This window comes from Schistocerca piceifrons, chromosome 2 (genome assembly GCF_021461385.2).
Source record: "Schistocerca piceifrons isolate TAMUIC-IGC-003096 chromosome 2, iqSchPice1.1, whole genome shotgun sequence".
NCBI classification, from domain to species: Eukaryota; Metazoa; Arthropoda; class Insecta; order Orthoptera; family Acrididae; genus Schistocerca; species Schistocerca piceifrons.
This window is the reverse complement of record NC_060139.1, coordinates 909,482,115-909,504,631: the sequence shown is the minus strand read 5'-3', so window position 1 is coordinate 909,504,631 and position 22,517 is coordinate 909,482,115. Positions and strand designations below refer to the sequence as shown.

Genomic DNA, 22,517 nt, shown 5'->3' with positions numbered 1-22,517 from the left:
ACAGAATATAAATATCTATATAATAATGAGAAAAGGTAACCACTCACCAACAAGTGATTGGTGCACAGACACAAGTAATAGCACAGACTAAACTAACTGTAGGGTAGAAATTTTCTTATTTGGAATGCATGACCTATTTATACTTGCAGGGTGACACCATATTTCACAAAATAAGAGCGTACTTCAAACTAGTATACAGAGCCCGTGTAGAGTCCAACACTACAACCTACATGACAAACTGGTACATTTGGAAGAGGTATTCAGTAAAAATAGATACACAAAACATCAGATTAAATGATCTGTCCAAGTGAAAACGTCAGACCAATCAAAGGAAGAGTGAGTAGAAAGAGATATAAAGTCTGCAGTCCTTCTACCATATGTGGAAAATGTTTCTTCAATAATGTGAAACATTAAGTGGATGTGACCTCTGCTCACCTGCCAAAGCAGCAGCTCTTCTGACATCTGTAAAAGATGATGTCCTACAAAAATTATGTAATTATGAAATTCCTTGTCACATTATGATAAAAGTTACATGTGACAAACAATACACAGTGTACAAGATGGTGGGTCTAACACCAGTGACACACCTGCCGCCTACAAATCTGCAATGGCTGAATACTGAATTTCAGCTGGATGTTCCATGGATTATGGGAAAGTCAAGGTACTGGCCACAACCTCATCCAGTTGGAACCCAGCAATCAAGGACACTGTGGAAATACAATTAACAGACAGCCTGCTCAATGCAGACAAATGTTTCCAGCCCGAGAAATTATTGAAACATCCCATTTCATGAATGTGCACTCAAAGGACTTCTTGTTCAGAGTCTTTCTTGCATGGCATTCCAACACATATTCTCCTTTTTAATACAAATCACATAATTCGTAAGCATTGTCGATCTGCTGACTTGGAATATGTTAAGTTTTCTAAGATGCGTAAATTTTTATCTACGACTGGCACTCTTCTGTCAACTGTCCTATCTCTGACACATACACATTTGCTCTACTGTATATTTGTGTCAAGTGCTTATAATTCAGTAAGTGATTCATCTTGAAGATGACTGTATCAGTATTAGCCAAAATATCGGAAGGCAAAATAATTTTGTCCCACATGTACAGCCAAAAAATGATGGTATATTCTAACTGTTAACTTGCTTTTTACCAACATAGATCCCTCAAGACGAGCAGGCTGTAAATTAAGCAAAAGTTTGTACAGCCTGTAAGCAAGTGATAATGTGACAGCAAGAAACTCATTCATCCATAATATTCCATAGATCCCGTAATGAAGAAAAATGTTTGTGGATGTTAAATGTTTTAAAGCATATACTAAAAATGAAATAGCTGTCAGAAACTGCATTAATCCTCATTAAAAGGTATTTTCTATTTTTGCTTACTCATCTAAAATGAATGCTGATAGAAAAAGCTGCCACTTCATCAGTTATGTCAAATAGATGCTGTTTATCTTGTATTATTTGCTCCATATCAAAACTGACATTTATGAAATAACAAGTAATCTACGTGCCACAAGAACAATGCCTATTTACAACAACCATTTCTATTTGTCTGTCAACTATTGCATTTATGGTAATCACAGTTCAAGAAAGTGATTTTTATTATTGACTAAAACTAGCATTTGTAAGTACATGTACTGGAAAGTGAGTGTAAAAATGCAATGATGTCTGAAGAGACCTCTGCAAGATGTGCTGTTATCTACTTTGGATTCTTACCCCTTACTTTTTTTGAATGAAAGGCTGTTGATGGTACCAAAGTCAGCATCCAGACACTCATGGATGACACAATAATTGAAACTGGGGCTAACAAAATAAAATCAGAAATGCTTAACTCCATTATCAAAATTTTCTTTACAAAATGAAACAGATTATCCCATTTTAATTTTTGCACTATTCTGTCTATATGGGTGTCAGCAACATTGAGAGACTGCAGAGACTGCTAAAAATTGAACAACGCTCCATGGTCCTGGAATCCCTATCATATTCTATCAGCATTTGCAGCTGATCTAACCTCCCATTTAACAATAATTTGGTTTCTACATGAGACTCACATATTTCATTTGAGGAGTTGTTCACAGCTGAGAGTTAGAATCATCTAATTTCATCAAAAGTGGTTTGAGTGTCACATACACCAGGTAGTGCCTCTGGACTCATAGCTTTCCTCGTTTCATCATCATACTCTAAAGTCAATTGCACTTTAGTGCAAGTCTGGGTCTTGTTTACTTGGTCCATGCTTGCTTTGCATAAGTCTTAAATTTTTCACACTGTAGCACTCTTACTGTTTCCATGTTTGTCCCTGAAAATGCTTTTGGACTGTTCACCAGTTAGATTGACATCCGGTGTTTTTTTGCATGTGCCATACACTGTGGTACTCCACACTCATCTTGAACATCTTTTGTGGATGCTATCATCCCACTGCAAGAGATATAGCAGTTGGCAAGGAGAACTTGCTCTGGAGTGTATATTCCATGTTAGTGTTGTATATAGTGGCCATGGGGAACCAGTATTTTTGGAGAGACAAATACAACAAATGCAGTGCAGGAGGAGCAGCTGAAACAACAACAGCAAAACAGTTACAACAGTGGAAGAAAATGCATTTACTAATCTGCTTGCTGACCAAACATACAGCAGTGTGGGAGCCTGTGGCATAAGTGTAGGTGGTACAGCCTCTGCCAGTGGCCCCATTTGCAGGTTGATGTGATCACAGAAAGGTGGGAAAATTACCTCTCCTGTAGATAAGAGAGCTTTGCTGTTGTTGAGTAGTAGTAGTTTGTTGAGACTATGACATCTTATGGATGCTGAAAAAGTAGATTTTGGAGAATTGTATAAATTACTCTGCCAATACAGTCAGCAAGTACATGAGGTAGCTGCCCATTTATAGCTCTATCATCATGGACACTGTCTACATCTACATCCATACTCTGCAAGCCACCTGACGGTGTGTGGCAGAGGGTACCTTGAGTACCTCTATTTGTTCTCCCTTCTATTCCAGTCTCGTATTGTTCGTGGAAAGAAAGATTGTTGGTATGCCTCTGTGTGGGCTCTAATCTCTCTGATTTTATCCTCATGGTCTCTTCACAAGATATACATAGGAGGGAGCAATATACTGCTTGACTCCTCGTTGAAGGTATGTTCTCGAAACTTCAACAAAAGCCCGTACCGAGCTACTGAGTGTCTCTCTTGCAGAGTCTTCCACTGGAGTTTATCTATCATCTGCATAATGCTTTCACAATTACTAAATGATCCTGTAACCAAGCACACTGCTCTTTGTTGGATCTTCTCTATCTCTTCTATCAACCTTACCTGGTAGGGATCCCACATCGGTGAGCAGTATTCAAACAGTGGGCGAACACGTGTACTGTAACCTACTTCCTTTGTTTTTGGTCTGTATTTCCTTAGGATTCTTCCAATCAATCTCAGTCTGGCATCTGCTTTACCGACGATTAATTTTATATGCTCATTCCATTTTAAAACACTCCTAATGCCTACTCCCAGATAATTTATGGAATTAACTGATTCCAGTTGCTGACCTGCTATATTGTAGCTAAATGATAAAGGATCTTTCTTTCTATGTAGTTGCAGCACATTACACTTGTCTACATTGAGATTCAGTTGCCATTCCCTGCACCATGTGTCAATTCGTTGCAGATCCTCCTGCATTTCAGTACAATTTTCCATTGTTACAACCTCTCAATACACTACAGGATCATCCGCAAAAAGCCTCAGTGAACTTCCGATGTTATCCACAAGGTCATTTATATATATTGTGAATAGCAATGGTCCTACAACACTCCCCTGTGGCACACCTGAAATCACTCTTACTTTGGAAGACTTCTCTCCATTGATAATTACATGCTGGGTTCTGTTATCTAGGAACTCTTCAATCCAATCACACAACTGGTCTGATAGTCCATATGCTCTTACTTTGGGGAACTGTATCAAACGCCTTGTGGAAGTCAAGAAATGTGGTATCTACCTGGGAACCCGTGTCTAAGGCCCTCTGAGTCTCGTGGACGAACAGCGTGAGCTGGGTTTCACACAATCGCTTTTTTTGAAACCCATGCTGATTCCTACAGAGTAGATTTCTAGTCTCCAGAAAAGTCATTACACTCAAACATAATACGTGTTCCAAAATTCTACAACTGATCGACATTAGAGATATAAGTCTATAGTTCTACACATCTGTTTGATGTGCAGGAAATTTGCGGCTGTGCAGGAAGCAATGGCAAGCAGCACCATGGGAGAATATTCCTGCATTCACAACAGAGCTCACGAGCATGTCAGAGTGCCTATGCTGCACTGTATCATGTTACATTTGGAAATAACTGGGTGTCGTACAAGGTTTCAATTAGGTACGGAGACCTCAGTCAATCTGAGATAATTATTGCCATCTGGGGTGCCCCACATTAGAACACTCTCAGTGCTGAGTAATATTTTATAATGGGCAGTGGATTCCCTTGTGAGGACAACTACAAGCCAAGACCAGTACAAAATTGTGAAATGACAGCTCACAATGTTGGTTGTAAATTTATAGCTGGCAGAAAACTTTTTCAGACTTGATGCATTCACATTTCTTGGATTTGAAGTAGTTGATAAACTTAACCTTTTCTCTCAGACAGTACCATTTCAGAATTTGGAGGCATTGCTGCAATTGTTCAATCAACTTTCTTTAAGGACCTGGGTAGACACGAATTTTGAAGCCCACATAACACTGAAACTTTCCGCAGTTCTGTTGAGCCCACCTGCGCAAATTTCAATGCAAGATAAAGGGAAGGTGGAACTCAACAGATTGTGATACTTCAGAAAGGTCTCACTCATTTCATCAAAATAGTGGGCTACCTTCACTGTTGTGATTCAGAAACTCACTTATAACGTTACGACTGCAGCAATTTCAAGTACACAATCAGTGCACTAAGTGAAACAGACATTTATACAATACCACAACCCAAAGAGCTACTGGTTATATTGGCCAACAGTATTTTTTTCAGAATTGATCTCTGAGATGTATACTTGCAGCTACCATTGGATGCTGAGCCTCCACCAATTTTAGTATTAAGTGCACCTTTTGGGATGTACCAGTATAACTGTTTGCTGTTAGGACTAGCTTCAGCCCCAGGAATACTCTAGCACAGGCTCATCCAAGAATTGTGCCCAGTGGGCACACCCGCACGCCGCGGACGCAATAAACAATTAATTTATAGATCTAAAAGATAAGAGTTTTGAAATTATAGTAGAGGTACACTTTAAAAAAAAAAAAATCTCACGAGATAGATAAGGATGCTTCGCAACTTTATACTGAACAATAAAATAAAAACTAATACATACACCAGCGAAAACTAAGCCATAGATAATCACAGAGTACCCCAGAAAGAATCCCAGAGTGCCCCAGAGAGCATCCCTGAGTGCCCCAGAGAGCATCCCAGAGTGACACTGTGAGCTAAAACACCAAGAAGAATCGCTTCTCGGCTTTTGGCAAGATCAATGTGTAGGAGAATTTAATAGATAAGTTAATCTTGGATCCTACAAATGTGATAGGACCACTCAGAAGCTCTTCTTGAACAACATTATTAGGAACAAAACTGAAAGTGTCAACGGTTTTATATATTGGCATTCTTTGCCTCCTGTAATATGTTCTCCGACGGTAAGGCATGGCTGTGTGCTTCGTGCAGCTGCCTCGAGTCGAATGAGCATGCTGTTCTCTGTTGAGAGGGATATGCAGTCCCATGACGTCATAGCGATAAGCTTATCTGGGCATGGCAGGAAGTAAGCCCGCTCAGTAGCGCAATGGCGGCGCCGGAAGTCGAGCAATTCTGCGGATTGCGCTCAGTTAAAAATTAGCGTGATCCGCTGAGGCCCAGCGGCAGCCCCCCCCCCCCCCCCCCTGAAATTTTTGCACAGTTCAAATACCCAGATTTGCTGCTTACACAGCCAACAGTGACTTTTCTGCAGCCTGATGTGGGAGAAGATACTACTCATATGCGACTCAACTGCGCATGTGCCTGAGCCCGCTCGTAACTGCTAAAATGAATATAATGTAAGCATATGTGACATCACGCAGATCGGAGGTAATTTGTTGTTACAAAGCATTACATAGTCTTCCTAAAGCCTTTCACAGATTTTGATGTTGGCAGACACTTGTATGAGCTCTGTGTTTTTTTTTTTTATATGGCACATTTCCTTTGCAATTTAAGTTTTATTCTCTCGTTCATGTTTTATTGTTGCACTATTATTCTGCAGTAGCAGGATACAGTAATATCCTCTGTTAGAGTGTCAGTCTTACCAGTCAAAATTACAAAAAATTAACTGACAACTAAAACAGAGAAAAATTCGCGGGATTCTAAAAAATTCCCAGGTTTTTCCCGGTTTTCTCCCAGATGAAAAAATTCCCGGGTCTTTCCTGGATCTCCCGGTTGTCCCAGGTTGTATACACCCTGTCAGATATACTGTGTTGAATCAACTATCTGGATGACATCTGAGTTACTGGCTCCACAAGAGAACAGTATTTGCAGGATCTGCAGGCAGTTTCCCAACAACTGGTAGACAACTGGCCTCGTTGTGAGCTTGAAATATGTAGTTTTTTTGCTCCTACAGTGCATTACTTAGGGCACGTGTTATGTAAGTGCAGTATTGTACCAACAGCAGAGTGTACTGCAGAAACAGAAAATTTGCTAGCTCCTAACAATATCAGGGAGTCAGAGTCACTTCAAGGAAAGTAGAATACTGTGTGAAATTCATTCCATGGGCTGCCCCCTTTTGTCATCCATTGAACCAGCTTTGCAAGAAAGGAGTGAAGTTTGTGTGGTTGGAGCTGCATTAGTCAATGTTCCAGAAATTGAAACAACACTTCTGCTCTGCCTTTGGCCAATTTCAGCCTCTATAAGCCACTGATTCTGGCACCTGATGCATCTTGATATGGTACTGGTGCTGTGCTCTCTCACAGAAATCCCAATATCCCAATGACTGTTGAGTTTACCTCTAAGATCTTGTTGGCAGTGCACAGAGATTATTCACTGATTAAGACAGAGGCTCTCACAATCATGTGTGGATTAAAAAAGTTCCATTTTTTCTTGTGCAGCAGACTAAGTTCCAACTCCTTACAGGCCATAAGCCACTCATCTCAATGTTTGGTCCCTGTCCAATCTCATGAACAGAATGGCACAGTGTTTACAGAACTGGATCTTGCTTCTGAGTAATTATTCTTATGACATTTGTTGCAGGCTCACCTCCCAACATGTGAATGTGGACGCCTTGTTATGGTTTATGGCGAGTTGTGACATCAACTTTGGCAAGCAGGAGGCAATCTGTTTTGCACCAGGCCAAAACCTTCAGGATACGCTCAATAAATTTTCTTTGATAGTGCAGGAAATTGCAGACACTATGGATATGGATCTGGTCTTACACAGAGTGTTTACAGCAGTGCAGCAAGGATGCCCAAAGCCTTTTCCCATGGCATCAGACCCAGTTCTCTGAATGTACTGCAAACTTTGCATTAAGTTCAACATTGCAGAAGGCGTCCTACGGTTAGCTACAAAAGATAAGAACTGCTACGTTGTTTTTCCACTGCCATTGTAACAATGCATTCTGCAGATGAACATGAATCCCATTGAGGAATGTCACACATGAAAGCATTGGCCTGGCAATGTGTCTATTGGTGAGCAATTAGTTCTACATTGAAAATGCAGTGCATGCCTGTTCAGCATACAAGCACAACCAGGCAACCCCACAATAAAAATTTTCTACATAGTCTATACCAGAGCATCCATGGGACAATGTGCATATAGACTTCACCAGTCCTTCTCAGGGCCCACATGGCTATTAGTGATTGACACCTTGTCTCATTACCTATTCGTTGCTACATTGTCCTTCATGACATCATACGCTAATACCGGGGCCTTTTGCTATTGAGGGTTTGCTGTGCACCCTAGTCTCAGACAATGATCACCAGTTAGTGTCAGAGGAAATTTTAGCATTCTGCCATTTTTTTTGGCATCTTACCAAGCAACTCCAATCAAGAAGCACAGTCTGGCTAATATGCTGCACAGCCATTAGCCGAATGGCCTCTTTGACCTATTGTGCCTGGCACCAATGGCAACGCCATGGCACCAGCAAGATTCTGCCATATGGACACACTCATTTTAGTCTAACACCAGGGTGGACACAAGGCACCATGGTAGGACATACGAGGTGTTAACTTTATATAGTTGGAGTAGGTTAGCAGTGAACACACCAACAAGCACTGAGTGGTAACTGTGGATGTTTGTGGCACTGAGTGGTAACTGTGGATGTTCCCACTATATCTGTGCATACCTATGCACTGCTTGCCACATAATTTACACCATCACCCAGAGACACTCACCACTCAGGAGAACTGTTTACCAGAGGAGATCTCATGAAGGTAGAGTATCCCTCTCCATCATTGTCCCAACCAGCACAATCAGCCCCACCCCCTTAGTACTCAACAGATCTTGACCACCAACCTATGATTGAGCATCAGCCCATTACCACCTCAAACATCTTCCATGACATCCCAGCAGAGCTCACCAAGGCAAAACCCCTTGTGGGGATCCCCGTCACACCTTGTTCTCTTGAGTTGGCAACTCTGGCACAAGCCTGGGCAATTTCAGCCATACGTTACATAAAAGAGGGAAGAAATTTGGTATCCCTGTGAGACTCACGTATGTCACATGAGCAGCTGTTTGTGGTTGAGGGGAGAGGTGATCTGCAACTCCATAAGTGGTGTATGTGTTGCATACATTCGGCAGTGTCTCTGCAGTCTTAGCTTTCCTGGTTTAACTATATGGACTCCAAAGTTAGTCACATGTTAGTGTAATCCCATACCTTGTTTACTCAGCCTATACTTGCTTTGTATAAGTGTTAAATTCTTCACATTGCCGGCTCTTGCAGTTTCCATGTTTGAGCCTGACTGTACCTTTTGACTCTGCACACCAACTAGGATGGCACCAAGTGGTTCTCATGGGTACCACACATTGTGGTAGTTTGCACTCATCCTGAGCATTTTTTTTTTTTTTTGATGGCATCATTTTGCTGTGCAAGATAATATATCAGATCACTCAAACAAAAAACTGTGCCCAGTAGTTGAAAGAACACACAAGATCCTCTACAAGAAGGATATCTAAAGTGCACAAAATTACCATCCTAAACAACTGATGTAGTGGCAAAAAGCCCTACAGGAGGCCTAGCTGGATGGCAGTGTTGGGAAGCTGGGTCATTTGGATGAGTTTCATGCTGCTCCTACTCCTCCTCATCATCATCATTATAATCTGACACCTGCCACTTAGCCGGAAACCTGGGAGCTTTTCATCATCATAGGGAATGGTTCACCTCTTGCAGAAATGACAGCAATAGATGAGAAGAATTACCTTGTGCATGCATTGTGTACACCTGGAGGCTTCATTCAGGGTGTTGATGTGGCTGTTCTGATAGTCAGTTATGGAATATGGTGCAACCAACTGCAGAGTATAATACACACCTGATCAAAAACGCCTTTTGTCTGGGCTTTGTGGTCACATTTGGATTATTTCAATGATTGGAAGAAAAGGCAGAGAAGATCAGACATGCTCACTGAATTTCAACACAGATCACAATCTGCAGCATTGTACATAGGACTGATTGTAGTGTCCTGGTTCTGAGATGACTGGGAGGCTTGAAACAAAGACTTCAAAATTTCTGTACAAGCTAGTCTGTGACCTTTTAGACATGTGCCACAGGTCTGAGAGCTATAGGGTCTCCCTAAGTAGGTCAGTTATGTACTATACATCAGAGGCTGCTACACAGGTAGCCGAATGTGTGTAAGGTGCACACAAGGATTTTTTATATTAGGTGACTGAGCATCCAGTCCACATAATGACAGCTGAAGGAGACCACAAAGTATCTGTATAAGATCCAAAGAAATGGCCCTTGCAGATGAGACTGTTAAAATCCTAGTAATCAACATAATCTGAGCTGAAATGTAATGAGACATCTCAAACAAAATAACTTCCTCAAAGCCAAAAACATCAGTCATGCAAAACTTAAATAGCACTTTTCATACATAACATCTTGGAGCCATGGATGAAAGAAATCTGACAGATGCAGCACTTGCCGACTTCCAGAAAATTTTACTCAATATTATGCCAAGACTTATGAACAAAAGAACAATCATATGGAATATCCATGTGAAATGTGTGACTGGATTGTGGATTTCCCAGCAGGACATAGCATGTTGGACAGTCATTGACAGATTTAGAAGTAACTTCAGGTGAGCACAGGGGAAGTGTGTTAGGACTCACACTGTTCATGTTGTATGTTTATGACCTGGCAGACAATATTAATGGTTACCTAAGACCATTTTATAGCTTATGCAATTCCCTATCATGAAGTAATGTCTGAAAAAAGCTGCACAAATATTCAGTTAGATTTTGCCAAGTTGTGAAAGAGGAGCAAAGCTTGTTTTAAATGTCAAAAAATGTGCACTTCACAAAATGCAAAAATGTAGTATCCCATGACTTCCACAAAGAGTCACAATTAGAATCAGTCAACTCTTACAAATAACTGTGGGTATATGAAATGGAATAATCATAAAGGCTCAAGCATAGATAAAGTAGGTGGTGGGATTCGGTTAAATGGCAGGATATTAAGTAAATGTAATCACTCTACAAAGGAGATTGCTTACAAAACACTTGTTCAATCCATCCTAGCTTAAGTCTGGGACCCATACCCAACAGGACCAACATTGCATATGATGGGCAGCATGAATGTTTATAGGTTTGTTTGACTCATGGGAGAGTGCCTCAGAGATGCTGAAGAAACTGAACTGCCAAATGCTTAAAGACAAATGTCTGATATCCCATGATAGTTTATTATGAAGTTTCAGTATTATGAGAGGAATATGAGAATATACTATAGTTCCTATAAACCTCTCTTTTAAGAACAGCATAGAAAAGATTACACTAATAACAGTGTTAGACATTTAAGGAGTCATTCTTCCCATGTTTCCTACATGAATGTAACCTATTACATGGTGCAATTGGAAGAACCACTGGGCCATGTGGTCTAGTAGTAAAGCATATGTTTGGAAACTGGGAGGTTGCAAGACTGAATCCCCATTGAACCATGGAATTTTTAGTCTGCCTTTAATCTAACCTTCACTTCTCAACAATGTGAGAAGTCACCAGGAATGACACATGGTTTGGATTCCCTGGCTTGATAATTGGATAGATTAAGGACATGCTAGTCACCAAAGTACCATCTAATTAACAGATTTGCACCCAGCTATTGAGCAACACAAAATTATTATTATTACATTATTATCAGAAGTACCCTTTTCCACGCACTCAGAATGATTTTCAGAGTGTATGTGTATGTAGAAAATGTAAATCTGGATTGCGACTGAGATTTGGACTGACATCCTCCTGAATACAAGACCAGTGTGTTACTTCTGTGCCAACTTGCTTGTTGTATGTGGAGGAGGTATGCAGTGAGTTCAGTGGAGCCTCTTTGCCTACAATTACATTCAGTGTAGGGACTGGTAACATATAGTTTTACATAGTTTTTGTATATGGTACTTATATTATTCAAATGACTGCTTACAAACCGGTGGTATGGAGGAGAGGAATATGGCAATAACACCTTCAATACTTTTCACATAGATATCAACTTTTCTGCAGAAACTGTTAACCTCTGAATACAGGGGTTCTCAGTCTTTCAGATAAGTCTCTTGTAAGCATACTGTTCTTTGAAAGATGAGTCCCAAAATGATCCAAACTTTTTTTAAAAAATCATCACAGGTGACAAAACTTGGTGCTATGCTTATGATGCTAAATCAATGTTACAATGAAGCCAGTGAAAGATTTTGAGCTCACCTCATCCCAGGATCTTTTGTTAGGTGAAATCAAACATTAAAACAATGCTGATTTGTTTCTTCAGTGGGAGAGAAGTCATCCATTCAGGGTTTATTCCACAGGGTCAGAAAGTTAGACAGGCTTTCTACTTGGAAATTTTGAAAAATTTGCACAACAATTTGCTGCGGAAGTGACCTGACTTGTGAGAGTCAGGTGACTGTTGTTTCATCACATAATGCCCCTGTTCATATAGCCCTGTCTGTGTTACAGTTCTTGACCGAAAATTATATAACTGCATTCTACATCCCCCATACTCACATAACATTGTCCCGTGCAACCTTTTTTTTTTTCTCTTTTTTTTCCCATCTCCCTAGAATGAAAACAGACACGAAAGGAAAGTGTTCTGCTGATGTTGCTGAGGTGGAGAAAAAAATGGTGGAGGTGCTGTCAAACATCAAAAGATGAATTTAACGAGTGTTTCAAAAAATAGAATAAAAGATCAGACAGACTATTAGTGCAAGTGAAGAGTACTTTGAAGGGGATTGAAAGTTTCTTTCATTTTTGGGGGGGAGAGGGGAGGGGGGGGTGTGGGCGATGGGACCCTCTTGTGTTACTCCACTCAAGAACATGTTAATCTACAATGTATGTATCATATATTTTATCTTTATTGTCTTCTTAGGAATATGTTAAGCTCAAACTGTTACCACTCTCATATTTTTCAGGCACTATAACAGCCATGTGAAAATTTGGTTTGTTGTACTCATATAATTATTTATTGTAATATTTACTTTAACTTTGCTCCCCATATACACTACTCAACCCAGTGAAACACAATTATTCAGTATGTGTTGTATAAGCAATATTTTATTTCCATTATACCGTTATTGTCATGTATGTTATATTTCAACTTTGTACAATTTGTCACATTCCATATCCTTGCAATTCACTCGCTACCTGATTCAACAGAACAAGAAATAAATAAATAAACATAAATTAGTAAATAAATGAAGCATATTAAAATAAGACTGCTGCTGAGAAAATAGGACATCATTAAGATGAATCTAGAAGAATCTAGATTCACCAAAGAAAAACTGGAAAATAAAGCAGAAAGCTCCTATTTATCAGAAGAATGTAATATGGTTAAAAATATAATTCTGAAAGTCTTAAAGATCAGAGAAGTAAAGAAGAGGAAGAACAGGAAAGAATCAATTACATTAAGTATGTCACATAAAATCGATGGACATGGGAAATAAAAGAATGGACATTCTACAAAAGAAAAAAAAATGGCATAGGAAACTAAGTAATGAACAAAGAAGATTAAGTAATCAGGCTAGACTGAAGAACTGGAAAAGCATGATAAATTAGGTGTATAGAACAATGAAAATCTCACAAACAAATATAAAAAGTCAGCATTAAGGGTATGGTACACTAAGCAAAAATTGGAAGATGATAGCACTCGTAGCAGAGGAAAGTAAGTGTGGAAATCATACATTGAAGAATTATATGAAACCTAATGAAATCATACATGAAAACATGAACATTCTGTCAAAACAGGAAGAGGCATCATATCGTTTTCAGACAAGAATTGTACAGACAGGGCTGCGTGAACAGGGGTACTGTCATGACAGAAAAACCAGTCACCCGACTGCCACAAATCAGCTACTTCTGCTGCACATGGTTGTGCAATCTTTTCAAGAGTGCCAAGCAGAAAACATGGTTAGCTGTCTGGCCCTGTGGAACAAATGCTGAATGGACGACTCCTATCACACTGAAACATCAAAATATTGGGATACCTTTGAAATGCAGTTGTGGAGAAAAAGGCTAAAAATGAAGTGGATGGATAAAATGACAAGTGAAGAACTACTTATAAGAATGAGGGAGGAAAGGAAACTATAGGAATGATGCAAGAACAAGGAAAACTTCTTGGCTTGGTCATACTGAGTGAATTGCCTGAAGGAAGTATCATTTAAGGAAAGACTGCAGGCACGAGAGGCAGAATGAGAAGTCTTGGAATGCGGGATGGCACTAAAAATACACCAAGTTAGCAGCACATTATGGAAGAGGCATAGAACAGATGAAAGTCTAGAGAGTGTGCTTGACACTTGTCATATGACAGAGATACCAACGAAGAAGACAGCTAACAACTCAGTATATCATCAATGGGTTGATTGGACAATAAGCAAATAAACATGCCTGAAAATGTTGCTAACCTTTTGGACATATACTTCTACAGAGCTAACTGGTACAGAAAAACTGGCTAAACCTACACCTTGCTTTGTTTGGAAGTAACTACTTATCAAATGTAATATTTTCACCAGGTTGGTAACAGCGGACGTAGTTTTGCATGAACTTGTTTCCACATTTCACAAATAAGAGCAAATTGAGCTTCAATGCACTGATTTAATGATGCCTTCTCAACAAAGCAGAGGAATCTGGTAAGTTAATGGAATCTGTCCTGTCATTTTATCCCTGACAAAATTAGGCCCTGCAGAACATGACCCAGAATCATACAAGGAAACATCTTTAGCACAAAAAGCACCTCTGAAATACATAATACCAATCATTGCCTCAAATGATATGGTTTAAGTGATGTTTTCTATTTAATCATTTGATTTTGTGTTTTTTTTATAATATGTAGCACTGATTCATCAAAAGATGTCTGAAGGCACTGTTGATGGAGTCATCTACTTGGCAGCAGGCATATGCAGTGGGCCCTCCACACTTCTTCAACACCTTCAAAGCAGCCATTCTACTAAGCAATATTGTGTTAGTGACTTTTCTTTGTGAATGCTGTTTTCATGTCCTGTGTTTCTGTGCTCGAAGTGTCTATTTCCTATAGGTGAGTGGTTGCCCTTTCCCTTATTTTGTGTATAACTCTTCATCAGTCTCACTATCTTGATAGTTCGTTATCTCTGGCAGGAAACCACCATCAGAATCCAATGTCACTTTCTCATTCAACATATGAGTTTCCAGAATAGGGAAAATCTCTTCATTAGTAAGACTATGCTGATGTGGCATAACTGTAAACACCTGTTACAGGCAAAAGACAATATCTGATGAGTTGAGTAAGAAGTACAAAATACGACTGAAAAGTTATGTTACAATGTCCAATGTGAGAAACCTTTCTAACAATGCATACATCATTATTTGACACAGTGATTGTTCATCAAAGCAAAATGAAACACAATTATCTTTGTAATTATGAGAACAGCAATATTCTACAAAGGAGATACACCTGGGGTTGATTAACCCCTCCACTGTTCTAGATATACTTCTTGAAATTTCCATGAAATCATGAAGTTCAGCACATTGCGGCACATTATTGTAAAAAGTAGAAGAAAAAGGAAAAGTCATGAAGTATGGTAGAAAGTTTTTAGAATTTGAGCTCGATGTTGCAGAAATAAAAGTTGAAAAGCGTTTTGATCCCTACCGTTGATCTAGTGTTAAGGACTGGTCCAATATATTTCATACACTGTACAGTTCAAAATTCACAGGACCAATAAATAAATAAATAAATTTTGTGAAGATATCAAGAAAAATGTTTATGTCAATTATGGAAGTCCAACTTCACATCAAGGGAGAATTTGCATATAACACAATTTATTGACAAACTAATGATCACTGTCATGTCTCTTCCCCTTCCCTCTCAAAGTACTGCAGTACTTCATTTTGTCAATTTAGATCTACAGATTTACGAATTTATCACATTTTTTTCAATTATTAAATTATCTTCATGTTAATTACCTTTATGATAATTTCACATGAAAATATGCAAACAATAAATTTTCTAAGAATTCTGTGTACTATAGCAGTAAGTCATATCTAAAATAGTACTGGAAGCAGCCTTCATCATAATTTTTTCCTGTATTTTCCCCATAAAAATGTGTCACAAACACAAAATATCAGATACCAGTTTTAATGAAATGGACAATTAATTAATGGAATGAAGTATGTTAAATATGCAGATATGTTATAAAAAATGTATCTTTGGTACATTAGATAATTGTAAATTAACATTCATACATCCATGTTGCATCAGTACTACAGCATTTTATGATAACAGTACTGCAATCCTCTTTTTGCTTACCAAGTTTATTTGAAATCTACAGCAACAAAAGGACAGTTTCTGTTCACGAGTAGGCCCTATATCTTTACTAACTGTTCACTTATAAGTGATAATAAAGTGAGCAAATTTGTAACACAAATGAAATATAGATGAAATGTCGTGTAAGTTAATGTGAATTAATGGAAATAAAAATAGGCACAACATATCAAAATAATAAAAAATAGAATTACATTTACTAATTTTGATCATATTTTTGGAATTTCAGTGCATTTTTTCTGAAAATTAAAATTCACTTTTCCTATTTCTATTTCTACATTCATTCTCTGTAAACCACTTGAAGTGAATGGCAGAGGGTTCTTTCCATTGTTATTACGGCTTCTTGCTGCCGCATTCATGTATGGAGCACAGGAAGAATAACTGCTTAGAAGTCTCTGTGTATATTGTAATTAGTCTAATCTTGTTCTCATGATTCATATGGGAGCAGCACATAGAAGGCTGTAGTATATTCCTTGGAATAAAGTGTCTTGCACTGTGTGCTGATGCTAGTAATATGTTGACACTGGTTGTAGCCAACAATAGTATACAATAGTCAAGGAGAATTGCTGAATCTAATGATTTCTTTCAGCAAAGGGTATAAATTTATTGCATTTGTTTTATACATACAGAGACACAGAAGTTTTAGTGATCTGATTATTATGAATTTTAAAGTTGATTATTTTCATATTTCTTTGGTAACTGTAAAAAATGAGATGTGCTGACAGACTGAATTGTAGCAAAGCCTTAGGTCTAAGTTAGGCTGGAATGTGATGATTTGCCTGTGAGGTGGCAAAGTCAACAAATCTTGGCCATAATAGACTACATGTAGCATAGTCCAAGATTCATAGCAATAAGCTACTTACATATCTTATTTCTGATTTTTCTGAAAATTCCAACAATGTGGATAAAATCTAACCTGTAAGATCAAAAAATCAACTAACTTTATACCAGTAAATAACGGAAAATTAAAAACAAGAATATCACTGGCAAACTACATCTGACTCATGATTCATCATGCTGACTTCCCATAATTCATTATGTAAACCATTACAAACAGCAAAATGTAATAGAAAAGCTGCTGCCACCATAAGTGCACTATTACCTACACCTAGATTCCTCACTTAAAGCCAGTTCTTGAAACTTTGTAAGTACAATTTCTCATGGCAGTTTGCGTCTGTATTAAAGTGTCTGCAGTTTAGTTTCCTTAGCATCTCTGTGACACTCAGCCAAGAGGACAAACACACTCAAATCATCTATGTTGCCCTTCCTTGTAGTGGTTCAACATCCCCCACTAGTGCTGTATGGTACGGGCACCTTTACAAATGTCTGCTTGTGTCTGTGTACGTGCGGATGGATATGTGTGTGTGTGCGAGTGTATACCCGTCCTTTTTTCCCCCTAAGGTAAGTCTTTCCGCTCCCGGGATTGGAATGACTCCTTACCCTCTCCCTTAAAACCCACATCCTTTCGTCTTTCCCTCTCCTTCCCTCTTTCCTGATGAAGCAACCGTTGGTTGCGAAAGCTTGAAATTCTGTGTGTGTGTTTGTGTGTTTTTTTATTGTGTCTGTCTATCAGCGCTTTCCCGTTTGGTAAGTCATGGAATCTTTGTTTTTAATATATTTTTCCCTTTTGCAAAGAACTGACAGAATACAATATGTCTAGAATGAGGGAAGCTGAGTTCTGGGAAACTGACTGATTTTCACTATAGTGGCTAAAGCTCTGATCTAACTTCATGAATGTCCATGCATAACATGTTTTTAAGGAATATTCACTTGCAAAACACATCAGTTAATTTATCAAGGGACAGCAGAAATTAAAAAAAAATGAAATCCTTCAATCAATTCCAATCAGTTGTTTTGACAGCAGTTTGTACTGGTATAAAATGAATCAGTAGCACATTCTCAAAAGAAAATTTGTATCCCAAGATTTTTAAGTTCCGTAGTGTTCATGTCAGTTTCTTTGGCATATGAAGTAATCTATGCAGGTAAACCAGTAAAGGAAAGTAGTTTTCAGATTTAAATATGCAGCTTTGAGAATATAATGGTTTTAGCTAGGGTTTCTAACATTTTAATCACTTCTATTCCTTCACACCAGAAAAAGAATCATCTTGAACATCTGAAGCACATAAATAATTGTAAAAAGGAACAATTTTAACACCAGAATGGAAAAGAAACCAATCCTGTCATTTATTTTACTGTAGCCTTAAATAGGCCTTTATGTTTTGCCTCCACACCTCTCACGAACTAACATAAAACTTCTCACAAAACATAGATTTCAAAACATAATTATTTACCTCAAAAGATATGTTTGCCTATCATTACCTTTGAAGTGAATGATGGTCTTGGAAGTCTGTTAATAAATTGTTTTTTATTTACATCTTGATACTCCAGAGGGTCATACCTCATTGACCAAATGAAATCTACACTTGTGTTTCGGAGTAAACGAGTCATTAGCATAGCCTCATTTTCACATGCACGAATGGCAGTGTGGTTCATCAGAGAGTCTTGGATTGCTTCATTGATGTCTGGAAAGGAAATGAATAATTTAATTATTTATTTAGTACCCATTTAATCACATTTTTGATATATGAATTGTCAAAATAGAAGACATTATAAAATTTTACATATAAATACATATCATATAAAATATAGGTACATATAACTTGTAATGCTAACTCTAAACTGTTAGCTTTCTTATTAACATATTTTGATTGATTGTAATAAAATAAACAATATCCTGCTTAATAAAGTATACAAAACACAATGTTATGTACAAGACACACAGCTGAAAAGTTACTGACACATCTTCATTGATTGTACTAAAGCAAGTAATATTCTAGTTACATATGCATAAGGAAACAGAATTTCATGTCCACACACATAGCCGCAAAAGACACATAATTACACACATTAATTAATAGGTGTACATTAGTAAAAGGTCTCAGTTTTATCTAGAAATACTTTGATAATTATAAACTGATGAGTAGAGAGGTTTTGACGCAGAACCTACAAATTTGAGATATATTCCAAATATTTATTAGTGCCATAGAAACTGTGGATTATTAGTGCATCTTTTAGTTCTCTTTCAAATTATTAAGGTTTGGTATTCTTTTGATCTTATTTGGCAGTGCACTGAAGAATTTTCAGTTTATATACTGCACTGTCCTGAAGTCTTGTTTTTGTGCACACATCCTTATCTCTTGTTTCATAATTGTGAACCTCACTCTTCAAAACTGAAAACTCGCTGTGTGTCACAACGATGCAGATACTTTCAGATACAGATGGTATGATTATGATTTTTAATTCTTTAAAAATGCCTCTGCATAATTCACTGTAAGCAATGCCATGTACTAACCCTAATCTCTCAGCTTTTTTCTGAACTGACTATTTTTTGGAAGGGTATTTCCCCAGAATAGTACACCATACCTTAGCAGACTATGCCTGTAGATATAACAAGCACTTAACATTGATTTGGCATTGGAATAATCTTTGATTCTTCAAAACATGATCTCTCACAGTATGCAGCCAGCTAAAATATAAAAATATAATATACACGAAATTACAAGCTTTGGTCTGAATGAGAACATCATTTCACCACTCAGTTAAAACAATCAGGTATACAATAAACACCACAAAGAATTCATCAAGGTCCTGAAGTCAACTGAATATATATACGTGTGTGTGTGTGTGTGTGTGAGAGAGAGAGAGAGAGAGAGAGAGAGAGAGAGAGAGAGAGTGTGTGTGTGAGTGAGAGAGAGAGAGAGAGAGAGAGAGAGAGAGAGAGAGAGAGAGAGAGGAGAGGGGTGGAGGTTGTGACCAGTGTTGTTTTCTTTTTTCATTTAAGATGGTATGCTTTACATAATTTTGTAAATGATCTATGGATGAACAGTCTAACTAACTACATACCAGCATCGTCCTGGGCTGACAATGAACCAGACTTGCGGTAACAGTAATGGTTTGGCGTAAGTTTTTCAACCCACCCTCTCTGCTTCAGTGCTTCACGTACTGATGGAAATGAGCCCATAACTGTGAATACTTTGTGATCCTGCAATAAATTTCTTGCATCAAAGTTTCCTATGATTTAAAAATTATTCGATTTACAAATTCACATTTTTACACATTAAAAAAATAATGGTGTGAAGAAATAAGTTTGTGGCAACCCCTATTTTGCAAATGTACCAAATTATTTTCTAGTCAGAAAATCTAATAACAGTATCATAAAGAAAATCTTGCAAGTCTGTCAGTTTGGACTGTTTTACATGACATACTTAACATTAACATAAAATATGATATTCATTACAGATCCCAGTTCCTTAGCTTCTTTCTCATTAATGCATGATTTGAATTCAAGCAGAAACAATTAGTTCAACATAATAATAATAATAATAATAATAATAATAATAATAAAAACATGGTGGCTGCTTCCAAAATGTGACAACTTTTCTTACAGGAAGAAGAAACAAATATTATATTAATATGTGGCCAAAATGAAGATTCAGCTGAAAATTATGTCAACCCCACAAATTGAAATAAAAGTGTACCGTTGCGATAATTACCATACATAACAAGAATGTGAAAACATAGAATTTATTTCATCTTTGATTCTAATCAGAAGTAGGCCCAATATATTGTTAACTGTACTTTATTGGTCCATAAATCATTCTTAGTATGAGAGATGCAGTATGACACAGGGCAATACCAGCATGAAATAATGAGTCAAATTATAACACCCCATTTTACATTTGGCAGCACAGAATCTTCTAGGAAGTGAATATTCCAAAAGCTTAATATCGAGTCGTATTTTTTATAAAATACAAAAATGGTAGCTACCCAAGACTGTAGAGAAAGAGTTGAGCCGAGTAGCACTGTTATCTTTATTTTCACCATTGGGTATTTACAGCTTCATGGAGGTAGGAAAATCAGGAGGTACTTCTACAGTACGCGCGGCTAATTCTCCGAAATAATGAGTAAGGCACTAATGTTGCGCATGCAAAATATATTTATCTCTCATATTGCTTACCTTTATGGCTTGATCGACTTTCTGCTTTAATTCGCGTAGTTTTTCGTAGGATACAACGATTCTGTAGGCTCTCGAATACCTATTCTTGCCTTGGGATCTCTTTCTGTTACCACTTCCAATTCGCCCCTTGGCGCCGTCACTTGGTTGACTGGTACTGTGTGTGTTGCTGTCAGTGTCAGACTTGGGCGCAGTTTCAGGCTCAGGCTCGTTGTCAGATTCATTGTTGAATAGCTCAATATCCTCGCTCGTTAGGAAAGCATTGGATGTCGCCGTCCAATTATCTGTCACTACATGGTTCTCTGTGTCAGTGCAAGATTCTGATTCCACGGAAATTTTGTCGTTTGTGATGCCGAAAGGGTCCATTGTACTTCAGCCTGCCACCATCATTACTATTTAAAATATTGCGTCTTTGTTTTGTTTTTCATAGTGATTGCTTGAAGTACTTGGCCACTATAAGGCTACGCGCGACGACGCACTGTCTGTGTAAATATGTGTGAAGACCGTAGATAATGTTGTCATCTTCTGTCATACCGCACTGCTCCTCGCCGAACGGCAGACAACCACTGCGGCAACTTCCGCAGCTGTTCAGTACTTTACGCTGCTATGCGTGACGTCGCGATTCCCATCGTAACACGTGCGCAACCCCCTCCCTCCTATCGTGACCTGAATATGTTCTTGCGGTGCCGTGACGAACAGGGGAAGGGAGAAAAGCGAACCAACGGTAAGAATTTGTTTGGAGATGGGGAGCTCAAATCGATATCTACTACCACACTGCGTGCTACGACCGAATTTGTCTTATAAACGCATACTGTGAGAGATGCCGCCTACGTACACGCCACGGCGAGCCGGTATTTCAGTTCACCGCGTGTAAATGCTGGCAGTATTACTTTCACATGTGATATCCGTAATAAGTATGATCCATATTTTATGTATCTATGGTCTGCGGCTCGGTTGATAAAGCTGTTAACAAAGGAGAATAGTAGCGACAGAGCGTTGTTAATGACACAACTACAAACAAATACTCTCTAGTAAATGAATGAACAAAATAAAAAGACTGGAAGTTTTGTGAAACGACATAATCTAACATTGTTTGAATGCCCCGCGCTTATTTAGTTAATTGTATGTTTCACTATCGGTGGTTTTTCGCAGTTTCCCCTACGAGGTGGGGCGTGTCAATGTAACTGAGGTTTCATAGGCTTACATGTGAAGTACAACCATTTCATCGAACAGAAATTTATATAATAAGACACTTTTAAGTACCTGCGTAAAATCAGGTGTAGGCAGTCGTAGAGAAGTAAAACACAGACCCTTCCATTTTATGTGGCGAAGACTGTACGTAGGGATACGGTATTCGCAATCATTATTCTGTAGTGGATATTCGTTTGACAATTCGCTCATTAAATATGTATCATTTAGGTTCCATCTTTGACATTATGTGGCCTTGTTTCACGCATCTATTTTCTTCCCGTGAAATAAAATCAAATGATCGTCCATTCAAATAAAATTATCGGTCATACAAAGCACTCGTCATATATAATTATACCGGTATCT

The 22,517-nt window shown here is 38.2% G+C and overlaps 1 protein-coding gene across 1 annotated transcript in view; it reads right to left on the bottom strand.

Moving 5' to 3' along the window:
• The window catches only part of LOC124777331 (tubulin glycylase 3A-like), a 166,580-nt gene extending 145,144 nt beyond the window's left edge, over positions 1–21,436 (bottom strand). Inside the window, exons 1-3 of the mRNA XM_047252692.1 lie at positions 20,967–21,436; positions 19,853–19,991; positions 18,269–18,471 (exon numbers count right to left, since the gene is read on the bottom strand). Coding sequence (XP_047108648.1) covers positions 18,269–18,471; positions 19,853–19,991; positions 20,967–21,329 — 705 coding nt within the window. The 5' untranslated portion in view covers positions 21,330–21,436. The remainder of the gene's footprint in view (positions 1–18,268; positions 18,472–19,852; positions 19,992–20,966) is intronic.
• Positions 21,437–22,517: the final 1,081 nt, after the last annotated feature.